Source organism: Mustela nivalis, assembly GCF_964662115.1.
Source record: "Mustela nivalis genome assembly, chromosome: 15".
NCBI lineage: Eukaryota > Metazoa > Chordata > Mammalia > Carnivora > Mustelidae > Mustela > Mustela nivalis.
The window spans coordinates 57,974,864-57,989,186 of NC_139034.1; the positions used below are offsets into that span (position 1 = coordinate 57,974,864).

Below are 14,323 nucleotides of genomic sequence, written 5' to 3' on the forward strand. Positions count from 1 at the left end.
AGTTGGAAATATTTTCCTTATTTTGTTATTTTGCCACAAAACGATGTCTATGAAGATTCGAATCCCCTGGGATTTTCTTAGCATGTGGATTCTGATGGAGTCAGTCTGGGGCGGTACTCGAGTCTGCATTTCTTACCGTCTCCCAGGTGATGCTGATGGTGTGTGGATCCCATGTCAAGGACTAAGAGGCTGGGCCAGCTGTTCCTAGTTGTGTCATGAGCATCTCCTGTGGGGTGACTGTGCTCCCTCTGCTGATTCCGATGTGGCCCACTGGGGACTGCTACTCTAACATAGAGATTTAGGTTCGGTTTTTCTGTCTCAAGCTGTGGTTACAACCTCTTGGTTGTTGGCATATACTTCCTAACTTTTTGTCACTGTTAACTCTAGGGACAGGAGACAGGGGCTTTGGTGCTATACTGTAAATAGAAAAGGAATTGAGGTCACCAAGCCTCTTGACCTTCAACTTAATTAATCTGCACCCCACGTGTGCTCAGGGTCAGAGGAATTGGATGATGTGCTTCCTTTTTTAATCAAAAACTTTTGCTTGAAGTGGGCATAGAAACTTAACAGGAGTAACAGACCTGAGTGAGCTTCTGAGGAACGTTTGGTTCATTGATGGGGCCCACTTCCAGGTGACGTCATTCCAACGCCATTGGTTTAAGGTGGTGACTGTGTGGTCCTTGTTGCCTCTACGGTTATAGCCCTGAGCACCGTTTTACTCTTTTTCAGAATCGGTTAGGATTTTGGTCTTATTCAGGGCTTCTGAAATAGGTCTGAAGGTGAAACTGAGGGTGAGGCTGTGAAATCCTTTAAGATCTTGGAAAGATCTGAAATAGTACCTTGGAAGTCTGTCCTGGCAAGCTGTAGGGCTTCTAAGAGCAGAAAGCAGATGTCTCTCTGTCATCTCTGCAGACCAAGACGGAGAAGGCTTCTCTGGTGGGAACTTGTGGGTGTGGCTTTTCTCTAAAGTGTTTAAGTGCAGTAGGATGCATCACAGTATTGAGGGAATTGGATTTGCAGAAGCAAATACTGTAAAAGTAGAGCGAAAAGGATAGAGGATGACCAAATGAAAAGACCTTTAGTTCCCCCAGCCTTCAGGGAGGAAGCGGACTGGAAGAGCTACATACCTGCAAACACAAGCTACTTCGCAGGGAAGTAAAACGTGGTTGTGAGGTGGAATCACCAGTCCAGAGAGGGAAGTGGAAATCTATGGGGTGTTTGCTGGCCTTGGATCCTATGAAGGACCTTCCAGTCTATGCCTTGTGGAGTTTCTGTGGATCAGTGACTCCTGTGTACCTTAATTCCTCCACACTTTGAACTAGAATATGTCTAGAGGTTACTCTACACCACTGTATTTGGGTGTGTGAGGGAGGGTAACTTGTCACTTTAGTTCACTGATTTTCACCTGGAGAGGAACTGTGTTCAAGGGCTATCCTCAAGGATCTGCACTTGAGGAGCCGTGTGTAAACCTGGATCTGGTTCAGATGAAATTCCAAACTTTGAGCTCCCCTTGCAAAGGGGTAGCATTTCCAGGACTTTGGGAAAGGGTTCATGTATTTTGCATGTGGGAGGGACATAAATCATTGGGGCTAGAGAGTGAACTGGAGTGTCTGGTCCTCAGAGATCCCACTCCTGCTCTTTCTGTTCTTGTGTGGTTCTCCCTACATTGAATAGGGCTGTCCTATGTTACTGGCAGGAGACTCAGGAAGTAATGATGTAGAACTTGGAAAGATAGGTCATGAGACACTACAGCTGCCACCTTACTTGCTTTTGGATCATTCATTCTGTCAGGCAGCCTCATAGAGAAGTGTGTTTGGTAAAGAATGCAGGCTTCCTGCCATAACCAGCCCCAACTTGCTGGCTCTGAGGGCACCACCCTGGACATGGCTTCTTCAAGCCCCAGGAAGGTCCTAGGTGATTACAGTCTGGCCTAACATCTATAGCTGCTTGGAGACCTCCAGGAGCCATCCAACTTGGGTTACTCCCGAATTCCTGATCTTCAAAGACTGTGAAATCATAAATGTCTATGGTTTTAAGCTGCAAGTTTTGGGATAACCAGTTCTGTAGTGGTAGATAATCAATAGAGGTACCCTAGGGGACTAACGGAATCCTGGGAATATTGGTAAATTTTTGTGGATTCCTCATCTTTCCTCAGTTGTGAGCAAATAGTGTTCCTGACTCCCTCACTCATCTCTAATTCACCCTCATTGCTCCACCTGTCATGGTTACTTTGTAAATGACTCAAGGCCAAGGGCTGGAGAGGGTTTGGGGGAGACTATGAAAATCTTAAGTCATCCTGCCTTGTCGGTTTAACTAGTGTCTGCTTTTATTCATGTCATAGATAAATGACTCTGAAAAGAGCTATTGCAGATCTTCCGGGACCCTCATTTTGTTTTGTTTTTGTGAAGCCACTTGTGGTTCTCACTGAGTAGGAGGTGCAGAAGTTGGGTGCAGGCTTTTGACATATTGTCTTGAGGGTTGGGTCAAGGGGGACCGGCTTCTCTCCTCTTGCACAGAGCTGTGTGCCCTAGGGAATGGGGTGCAGATCCAGAAACTACTCATTTCACAGATGAGGAAAATGGGGCCGGAAAGGCTGATGAATGTTTCCAAAGCCACACAGTTGGTTAGTGGCAGAGCTAACTTGGGGTCCTGGCAAACAGTCCAATGAGAAGATGTTTCATGTTTGTCCTTTGTTTTTACTTTATCTTGGCTAGTTTCAAGTGAAAACGATCCCATTAATGAAACTAAATGCTTCCCTTTTAATATGTTGAGTGGGGTGTGGCTTTATGATGTTCCAACAGACATTAAAATTTTATAATTTTGTATCTCCCCTTAGGCGACTCTCTGCCTAGGTCTTTTGAAATTGCAAAAAATAAATTACCAATAGGCTCAAGTCCAAAAAGCAGGATTTATGTGGCAATTCTGATCTTAATTCAACTTGTTCTTGCTGCATAGGCCACGTGGGGCCGTGTTTGTAAAGCTCGTCTGTTTTAAACCTGAGCATCATTGAGCTCTTTTTTTTTTTTTGTCTTTTTTTCCCCCTTCTTTCCTTTTTTTTCCCTCTTTTTCCCCTATTGCTTTTCATCATCATGGAGCTCTTTAAGAGAACTTGCTTTTTAATGTAATGGCTTTATTTAATACTAGAAATTAATCTATTTTTATTGTCTCCAATTAATTATAATCACTTCAGATTTGAAGTGGTTTCTTTCTAAATAGGTGGATGGGTTTTGAGGCATTTGTGGCTTTATTTATTCTTATCAATAGATACATACTTGTCAACCGGATACATGCTATTATGTCTTTAGAAAACACATGTAGAACCATTCTGGCTGTTTATTCAATAGGTTTACTTTCAGTTTAACTTTGTCATAATGTTTTATAACATTTTAAACATTCAGACCAAATTGAATTTGTGGGAAGACTTCCTTTTTCCTTTTTTTTTTTTTTTTTAAAGTAGGACGATTTCTAATGGATTATTCTTCCTCTTTAGAAATGTGCTTTTCTTCCTGTAGGATTTGAGGTACTAGGAAACCAAGCCATTTTTTCTTGTCTGCTTCTTTGAAGGCCAGTTTTAGAACTGTTAATTTGAATGACAGTAATGAGATAGTGTAGGTTTTAAAAATTATGTGAGCTTAACAAAATGATCACTTTTGTTGATTCTGGAATTTTGCCAATATGTTATTCCCCCTTTTTTCTACAAAGATTGAGTACCTTCCATTGAGTTGTTCGACTTTTCACTTATAAATTCTTTTAATCTTCAACCTCTTGCTTCAAATGATCTTGGATTCCACAATGGACAAATTATGGGAAGAGCCCCAATGTCCATCAACTGATGAATGGATAAAAAAAGATGAGGTAGACACAATGGAATATTACTTGGCCTTCAAAAGAACGAGATCTTGCCATTTGCAATGACAGGGATGGAACTAGAGTGTATTATGCTAAGTCAAATGAGTCAGAGAAGGACAAATTTAGAATATGATTTCACTCGTTGGAACTGAAGAAACAACAGGTGAACGTATGGGAAGGGGAAGAAGAATAAGATAAAAACGGAGAGGGAGGCAAACCATAAGAGACTCTTAACTATACAGAACAAACTGAGGGTTGTTGGAGGGAAGGTGTGTGTGGGGATGAGCTAAATGGGTGGTGGGCATTAAGGAGGGCACTTGGGATGAACACGAGGTGTTGTATATAAGTGATGAATCACTAAATTCTACTCTTGAAATTCTACTCTGCACTGTATGCTAATAAACATGAATTTAATTAAAATCTTGGGAGAAAAAAAATCAATTATGGATTTCAACTTTCAGCTGGGTAGTTCACGCTGCCTTTAACTGATAGTACACTAGGATAACCTCTCATCTCGACACACACTTTATTTTGAAGGTCCCTTAGTGTCTAGTAGTCAGGATGGCTTTTCTCTTGCCATACATTTGCTTACCCTTTCCCTAACCCCTCTCACTCTCTCCAGAATCTGTGCTGTTGAATTTAGCCTCTTCATCCTTGCTCCTCTATCATTCTCTCCCACTTCACTGGGCCACCCTGCCTCTTCTCCTGGGGATGAACTTCTCCTGATGGGATAAGAGTCATCGTCTTTCCCCGAGGGGCAGCTGTCTTCTGGAATTTTGCCAATATGTTATTCCCCCTTTTTTCTACTAAGATTGAATACCTTCCATTGAGTTGTTCGACTTTTGACTTATAAATTCTTTTAATCTTCAACCTCCTGCTTCAAATGATCATGGATTCCACAATGGACAAATTATGGCCAGCCGCCAGGGAGGTGAGGTCTCAGGGAGGCCCTCTCTCACGACGGATGTGGCGGTGCCAGTGTGCCAGTGCATGGACGCGTGTTGGCATGGACGCGTGTTGGCATGCTAGCAGGCTATTCTCTTCCCCGAGAGTCCTCACAAAGAGAAGGTCAATGGTCCCCATGCAACCTTCACAAGCTCAACCCCCTAAAGGAGAAGAGGGCAGCTCATGCGGAGTCTTCACCAAATGTGTGTCTGAGGTAGCCAGGGTCCGGGCAGCCGTTGACAGGAAGGGAAAGCACTGGTTTGTGAAAAGGGGATTTGTGTTTTTGAAATTAGCTAGGAGGACAGCCTAGATTTTCATTCTTTTTGGAGGCCGTCCCTGAGGCAGGTGCAGGGCGTGAATAATGTACCACACCTAAACTATGTGACTCGGCCAATGAACGTTCAGCTCCTCCTGGGTCCTATAGTGTGGTTTCCCTGTCTGTCAAGAGCTGGCTCGGCAGCCGAACCCAGATTCCAGGTGTGGTATTCCACAGTCGTTCTGCAATTTGTAATCATAGAAACAGAATGTTCCTCCTCTTATTTCTTCCCTGCCAACAGTTTCTGGGTGGGTGAATGTCAGTAGCTGGAGTTATTTTTAAAGAGGAGAGGTGAGGCTTGTCGTGCAAAGCTGGGAAGAGGGCGTTTGTTTGCGGAGCAGAGCTGACATCAAAGTGTAGATTACTGCTCAGTGGCTAGGCACTTGTCCTGTAACAGGTAATGTTTAACGTGCTGGTCACAAAGATCACAGAACAGTGTATGTCCGGGCATAAGCTAGCACTACCGTTTATGCTCTGCAAGACTGAAAGGCTACACATGCCCGTGTAATTAAAAAAAAAAAATGTATGCATTGGTCTTGCTGCCTCCTTTTTTGCTGGCTGTAATTGGACTTTGAAGCCTAGAAGTTCTATCATAAAAATTTGTACCCTTTGTTTGAGAGAGAGCTCGGCTAAGCAATCACTTTCCACTTCTTTTCACAGGATAATATAAACGTTTTTTTGAAAGCTTGTGAACAGATTGGATTGAAAGAAGCCCAGCTTTTCCATCCTGGGGATCTCCAGGATTTATCAAACCGAGTCACTGTCAGGTAAGTTTCACTGGTTTGTTGCACATTTTTTTCACCTTAGGGCTTGTGGCTGAAGTGCAAAGAATTTCTGAGATTTTATGATTACTGAAAAATCGTACCTCCGTCTTCCTCTGTTCTCATTCCAAAACTGATTATTTAAAAAATAGCTTAGGGATTGTGAATGTGAAGCTGTCTGTAATTGAGACCGTGGCATGTTGTTATTTTAAATCTCTATACTAGCTAAAATGGTAGTTTATATTTTAATGCTTGTCCAGCATGGTAGTGTTTGGTGGCTAATGGTGAGGGTACACATTATAGAGTGACTTTTACAGGTTATATTACATTTTATAGAGTAAAAATGTGGTCTTTATATATTTGGAATTAAGACTAACAAAAATGAGACTGGGACAGTGGTTAAAGAGACTTTCTTTTGTAATTTGGAAGGCAGTGGTGGCTGGCACCAACGTGGAGCGCTAATGACCTTGTCAATTGTGGTTGATTTCTAAAAATAAGCTGTTTTTCACTATTTAAATAGTATAGATAAGAAAGTGAAAGTGGGGGGTGAAAGCGTGCACAGGTGTTTCTGTTGTGTTTTAGATGGAAAATGGTGTCATGTAGGAGTATATGGTTTCAGGAAATCTGGTTTTAAGCTCCTGTGAGATTGTTTTCCCTCCTATAAATCTAATTTGCTTTCAGTGAGTCAGAATAAACTTGTGTTACCAGATAATCATGACAGGAAAATGATTTAATTTTGTAGGAAAGACTACCTCTTTATCATGACCCTTAAAGCTAATTAACATTTTCAAAAAGAGAGACTATAAACATCTTATTCTAGCCGTAGAAAAAAATAGAAATGGAAAAATTAGTTTCTACCATTTTAGACAAAGATTTAGTTTATATGGTTGATATCTATTTAAGAATTGATGGTAAAATCTTAAAAATGGCCAATGATTTTTCTTAAAGAAAAATAACCCTGTGTATAAGTATCATAGTACGCATGGTCTTTTAGTAGTAAAAGCTAAAAGTCCAGATAAAATTCATATTTTCAAAGCCTAACAGTACATATTTTTAAACAATCAAGCCATTTTGAACGTATATGCTTCTAGTTCTGTTGAATTAGCGTTTCTAAATTACACAGCCTTGGTAAGTGCATAGCAGGGATGGGTCTGTCTGCATTTCTGATTAATTGGAAGATAGTTTGTTCCTAAGTTTCATCACCAAAATGGCATGTTTACTTATGCAGTATTGTGAGATCATGCTTGATATCCATGAAAATAACCGCATGGATGACTTTGATTTATTTTTCCTGATCAGCCTTCTCTAGAGACGTATCTGATGGGCAAATAAAGTTTTCACTTAGAAAGTGCTTTATTCTTAATGAACAGGGATAACTTAAGGAAAACATCCCCACACCCCCACCCAAATCCTGGAAGGTTTTGAAACTCTGTAGCAGATGTTTGAGTAGGCTACTGATTAGGCAAAACATGTTTGTTGGCTTCTAATTCCAAAAATGCTCTGAACAAAACCTGCCTGGAGCTGTCTTCATGAGATGTTGGGTCTAAAGTGTTTAGGGAAAAAAAAATCAGTACCTGGGTTCAGTCTCGAAGGAAATTAAATCACTGACAAACCGAAACTGGGAGGTCGCGTAGTTAGAGCTGTAGTAGGAAGCATGCAGAACAACTTGTTTCAGTGGAAACCGCAAGTTCATAAAGGTGTGCCTAGGTAGTACCAGCAGGAATGCCTGAGAGCCTGGACTCTGCTTGGGAACATTTCCCCTGATAATTCTGTCTCGTTGGACCAGAGAGCACAGGGCTTGACCCTGGGTCTACCGCCACAGAAGCCGGGAGCCCCCCCCCCCCCCCATTCATGAAACCTGTGCAAACTGACAAGGGGCTTATTCAAAAATGTTGGCCACAGCTCTTCTGCTTGGAGATAGCAGTTTTATAAAAGGAAGCAAGTTTATGGGAAAACAAGTGACTGGTTACTAAATATCCATGTATTTCTTAGTTTTTAGTTTTCTTAATATAATGCGGGGAGTTCTGTAGGTCAGACCCCGTCCTATCATTATTGTAGATTAAAGGACTTGGTGTTGGTTAGACCGGTGGTTTTCAATTGGGAACAGTTTTAGTCCCCCAGTGGAGGTTTGGGAAGGTTGAGAGATAGTTTTGTCACTACAGTTGGGCTGGGAGTGCTGTCGGCATCTCGTGGGGCAGGAATGCTGCTAACTACCCGTCAGTGGACAGGATAGTCCCCCAAACAAAGAAATTTTCAGCCCCAAATATCGGTGGTGCTGAGGTTGAGAAACCCTGACTTAGACTTTAAATTCCTTATTTCCACTCTGCCTGCAAGTTAATCATGTGGAAATAAAGGCTACTGACTGACAATATATTCTGCTAAAATGTAACTTTTTGCTTATATTGTTATAATAATTTATGTATTTCCGTGTTAGTATGTTTGACCATTTAAAAAGGAAAGCTCATTATCTCCTGAGTGTGAGTCATGTGTTTTTTTGCTCATCTGTGTATACATTAAAACTAGCAAAAATGGGGCAAAGTACTCAATTATTTTAAATGCTCTCTCAGAGCTCGTCTGGTAAGGCTTCTTGAGCAGTTTGTAGACATGCTGCGAGTGTGATCTAACATGCGTGTTTGCATGACACGCTGAAAGCAGATAGGAGAGGTCAGTCAATAAGCCTCCAGGCCGGCAAATGGGAGGTATTTCTTGTGAGAGGGCAGCGACTAAAAAAAAACCCACGATGGCACACGGAGCCCAGGAGAGTTTTGTGAGGTAGGAATGAGTGGCAGGAACGGAGGCAACCAATTTTTTTTTTTTTAAAGATTTGACAGAGAGAGAGAGATCACAAGTAGGTGGAGAGACAGGCAGAGAGGAGGAAGCAGGCTCCCTGCTGAGCAGAGAGCCTGATTCGGGGCTCGATCCCAGGACTCTGAGATCATGACCTGAGCGACCCTAACTATGAAAACTCATTTTCCAGCAACTACAGATTTGCAATTTACTTTGCAATAAAAACTTTTCCACTGGTCAAACAGAACTAGGGTATTCCTTATATTTCTATAATTATACATATTAATATGTGATCTAAATGTTCTAACTATTACTTCTTGTAGGAAGTAGTTGGAACATTTCCAAGCATGTTTGAATTATTCATTTATTTTGGGACTGCATGTATTCAAATATCAGTTAATACTTATATTTTGACATTCCTGACTGTAATGAGTAGGATCCATCTTGACCTGTTCTTTCCCCCAACAGGAAAAGCAAATCTGTGAGTTTGCCTTCATGAGTTACAGTAGATTGAGGTTGAACTTGCCCTGGTCAAGACACTTACCGAGGCTGTGAAATTTAGCTTCTGCACCAGTGAATAACGGCTTCATTATTATTAACCATTCCCTAAATATCCGTCCTGAACTCAGAAACACAATCCACAGAGAAGAGGCGGTGAGACTCCTACGGAGCTGTCTTTGCACACTTTCTGCAGAAGGCTTTAGCAGAGGAAGCACCGTGACCCCAACATCATGCCACTGCACACTGGAGAGTCCCATAGCAAATGTCATGCTCTTTGGGGTGGCATCTGGTCACTCAGTGGCACCGAGCAATTGCTTGTCATAGAAGTCCACTTGACAGAGTGGTTCAGAGGTTGTCCTGTATTAGAGGAATCAAAGTTGGCAGAAAGGCGGAGTTGACTACTGTAGGTTTTAATTATATTTTTGGCAACTTGGCTCTGAAACACCGTCCCATATTTAAACCATTGCTCTAACGAATTATATATTGAAATTTTGAAGCTGAGAATTTGAACAGATTGTAAACATGTTTCTTCTTTCTACCCCCTTATCATTCCAAGCCAGTTTTTAGCACTTCCTCAGACGCATTCTGTTCATAATACAATTGCAGGATGGCCATGGTCTTGAGCACGCTAATGCAGTTATGCGAAGAAAAATTATTTTCAAGTATAGAATTACGCTTCCCTTTAGGCTACTGATATTTTAGGTGTAAACGGTAACTTAAAATGTTTTGGTTTTTAGAAGATGTCTCTCAAAGGGAGGGTACAGAAATTGATTTTTTTTTTTTACGCATACTAGTTGACAAAGGAACAGTAGTTGGAAACAATTAGTGTTAACATATTTCCCTCATGAAAATAAAGGAGGCTCAAAACGATATTTTAAGGATTTAACTGTTCTCTGGAGCTTCAAAAGGATACTTGATTTTGTGGCAATACTGTAAAGTCATTTCTCAGGAATCTGGTTCCCAGATGGCAACTCGAACCGCCTGCCAAACTGAGTTTGGGATATGAATGTGTATGTGCGTATTTATTTAAGATTTTAATTCAAGTAAAAGTAAAAATATACCTACTCTGAAGTAATTTTCATACTTAAACCTGCTTTTACTTTTTTTTTTCATGCCCTTCAAATGAGTTTCTCAACATCTTAATCTTTTTTTTTTTTTTAAATAATGACATCTAAACTTAGATCAGTAACTTGATCCCAGTGACTTCCACCTGTCAATTCATGTTACCATTTTAAAATGTTCTCTTCCTACCAAGCAATTAGAAGGGAATAAAACAGAAAGGAAGTTTGCACTGCACACACCTCTAACCCGTTTCAGCGATTCTCTGGTGTTAGGGAGTTCCTGAAAGGGGGCATTCATTCTTTCGGGTTGCCAAGACTCTCTTTAAGGCCAGCAGCAAAAATGTGTGGACGTGTTTTCAAATGTTCTTTAATTGCAGGGTTAGATTATCGAAGAGTCTGTGTAGTTGCAGAGAAAGGTTCTGGAATAGGAGGCAGGTCTGATGCAGAGACAAGCTATAAAATAACTGGTTTTATGTAGGATTAGTTTCTCTCCATTTCCAGTTCTTAGCTAACTTCTTGGATAGAGAAATAGGTTTCTGAATGCCAGCTCTCTATCCTCAGCACTACACCCACTTCAGTCCCCAAGGCTGGGGGGCCTGATTGGGTCTCAGCATGCTGGGTGAGGCTTGATGATGTAGGCTTTTCTGGCCCACGGTTTTTATAGTCAAAAGGAACCTGTTCTGTGTTCTTTGCTCCAGAGTCTCCCTGGGCAGCTCATCTGCGTAGAGGTTGACATGAGTTTGTTCATGAGAGAATAATAGAATTTGCTTCCCTTTGACCGGCTGGTATTTGTTTTGTAACAAGGTCCTTCAAAGGGTGAAACCAAAGAGAAAACCTTTTGTTGAAGAGGTTCTTCTGTCTTTCAGATTATGACCTGTAGGGCTGCATATGTTGAATCCATCAAACTTTTAACATGACACACATTATAATATCGGTAGCCCCTGTTAGTCACTTTTGAAACTGAAAGCTTCACCAGTAACTAGAGGTGTTAAGCATTGCTTTGCTCTGAATTTCTTACCATATACTGGTAGGATTTACGTGAGCGTTTGTGTGTGGTGTGTGTGTGCTTCCGTGTATTTCTGGAGCTTCGGAGGAGAAAATGGCACATAATTCAGTAAGGGGAAGTTTTGGTGTCAGAAGTCATTGGCTTGTATGTCACACAAACAAGCCCCAACTGGGCATTTTCTCTGTAGCAACTAAATGTGCGGTTCCCAAAAGCCACTCTTACCAGTCAAAATACGGGGGAGCCAAAATACTGCCCTTAGTGGGGTTCCCTTTAGAATTAAGGAAATGTCCCCGTAAATTCACAGAGTACATTGTTTTGAGATAAATTCACAGGCTTCTCTGGGTATATAGAGATGAACAATCCTTTCAACTTCTTATCAGGAAAACATTTCCAGTGGGGGGTGACATTGATTTCTCATGTGGGCTTTGAGAGCACTTCTGTTTTCATCAACATCTAATTTTGGCCTAAACTTGAGACCATTTGAGGACAGGGACAATTAAATTATCCCCCTTTTTCCTTAGTTTCTGACACCTCTAAGTGTTAAGTATTTATTTGAAAATTAATTATTTAATTTTTTCAGTTAGTCAGCATATAGTGCATCGTAAGTTTTTGTTACAGTGTTCAGTGATTCATCAGTTGCATATAACACCCAGTGCTCATCCTAACACGTCTCTCCTTAATACCCCTGATTATTTTGACCTCCTGGACATTTTAAAGCCAGGTTTTGAAAATAGAAACTTAATTTCTTTTTCCCTTTGTCAAGTTTTCTTCTCTTTCCGAAATTGCAAGGCAAATCTGGCAAAGCAGCTGTTGATCTCCTGGTTTTTAATTGCCTTTCACTTATCATTCCAGAATAGTATGTGGCATATTTCAACATACTGTAAAATGGATACAATTTAAAAGAGGAATGTGTGTTTACCTCAGTGTGTAGTACACTAAAGTGGAAACTTTGGACCTTGTGCCTTTCAAAGTAGTTGATGGAAGTCCTAATCTTTATGCTAATGTGCAAATGATAATCACTAAGTTTAATGGACATTTGAAGGATGTTCTGAGCTTGCTTATATGAAGTTTTAGAAGAATTTTAATGTTTTCATATCATGATCACAAGTCACTTCATTTTGTGAAATAGATCTAAATATATGCTTAAGACTTTTGGGTGGAAAATAAGTTGGTTCTATAGGTAGTTAGAATAGCTTGTAGAAATTGAAGGGCAAGAAATAAAAATTTTTAAAAGCAGGGATCAATATTGGAGGTACTTCTTAGAGAATCCTAAAAGTACTTCATGAAATTTTATCAACAAGTTCATAGAAAGCCTCATTCCTTCCAAAGTCAAGCTACCTTCCTTGGTACCTTTTCCCTATTCCTAGCATCAAACACCAAAGCCAGTAAGAAAAAAGTCACAGGTTACCTATGACTTTGACGTCACTTTGACTGATGGCAAGATAACCACGTGAAGAATGCACACAGGGCCGCCTGGGTGGCTCAGTGGGTTAAAGCCTCTGCCTTTGGCTCAGGTCATGATCCCAGGGTCCTGGGATTGAGCCCCACATCGGGCTCTCTGCTCTGCTTCCTCTTCTCTCTCTCTGCCTGCCTCTCTGCCTACTTGGGATCTCTGTCTGTCCAATACATAAATAAAATCTTAAAAAAAAAAAGAATATGTGCATACAGAAACTGGAAAATTTCTTAACATTCCATTTGAGTTATTTCTTCAGGCTGCATTTCTCTCACTTTCCTTCAGGTTGGAACAAAAAGTTGAGTCAGTGTGCATCAGTTGTCATGAACAGATAAGCATCTAGGATGAGAGCAAGGATTTAGGTGTCCCCTGACACGGGTTTAATCCCATTCCGTTCTGTCACACGGTAGCTGAATGACCTTTAGGTTATTTTTCCTTGCTGGGATAACTTTGCTTCTCGCTGAACAAGACGGATGTCATGGCTGCTATCTTGGAGCTTAGCAAGTAACCCCATTTAGGGGCTACCCCTACCTCACAAAGATGTAATGATTACAAAATCAGGCATGTAAAGTGCTAAGTGTTTGGCATACAGTGGTGCTCAATAAATGGTGTTGAATTATAATTGTGATCATTTTCATAATTTGGCTCTCCCTTCTTGACCTTTTGAAGATACATGTCCTCTCCAGAAGAACATGGAATGAAAAAAATGTGGTCCCTGGATCCTTAAATGGTGACAATTAACTATAGGTTTTAGATTTTAAATGGGAATTTATGCCTTTTTAGACTTAATCCTTCCTTTCTTTTGATTGGGAGCCAATATTAAAACAGGTATGTTTTTCTGACCTTTATGTGTAGTCAACTTTTTACAATTTATTTTGTTAAACTAGCAAAGCTGGAAACCAGAGAAACAGATCGCTAAGATATTTGCTTTTGCTCCTGTATATGAGGGGCCAAAAACAATTCTTTCCTTTATTTTTCCTTTGGGAGAAAGAGAGCATGAGTGGGTTGATGTGGGGCATGGGGTGGGGGGTGGGGGAGAGAGACCATCTTTTTTTTTTTTTTTTTTAAAGATTTTATTTATTCATCTGACAGAGATCACAAGTAGGCAGAGAGGCAGGTAGAGAGAGAGGAGGAATCAGGCTCCCCGTCGAGCAGAGAGCCGGATGTGGGGTCGATCCCAGTTCTCCAGTATCATGACCTGAGCTGAAGGCAGAGGCTTTAACCCACTGAGCCACCCAGGCGCCCCAAGAGAGACAATCTTAAGCAGGCGCTCATGGAGCTCAGTCTCATGACCCTGAGATCATCACCTGAGCTGAAATCAAGAGTCAGACTTAACCGACTGAGTCACCCAGGCACCCTGGGATGGAAAACAATTCTATTACTTTTTATGAGAACTCAGCTTTTTGTACATTTCCTGAATTGTAAATGTTAGTTTGATTTGCATCTTTTAAAAGTTTTGCTCCCATATTTTCAAAATAAAAACTGATGTAAAACCAAAATTAGTCTATCCACAAATCCAAATCCAAACCTTTATTGTTTTACTTTTATCATCCCATTTTCCCCCCTTCATTTCCATCAAAAGTCTGTCCTTTTGGCCATGAGGAGAGGAAGTTATCTTTTGGGTAGGCAAGATCAGACACTGTT

General features: G+C 40.9%; 1 protein-coding gene across 22 annotated transcripts in view; it reads left to right on the top strand.

Annotated features, from left to right (window-relative positions):
- LMO7 (LIM domain 7) overlaps positions 1-14,323 on the top strand; it is a 202,566-nt gene that overhangs the window by 100,316 nt on the left and 87,927 nt on the right. For 16 of the 22 annotated variants that reach the window (XM_082701234.1, XM_082701224.1, XM_082701226.1 and 13 more), the window contains one exon: positions 5,771-5,877. In XM_082701234.1, coding sequence (XP_082557360.1) covers positions 5,771-5,877 — 107 coding nt within the window. The other 6 variants (XM_082701215.1, XM_082701216.1, XM_082701228.1 and 3 more) reach the window with 4 other exon arrangements.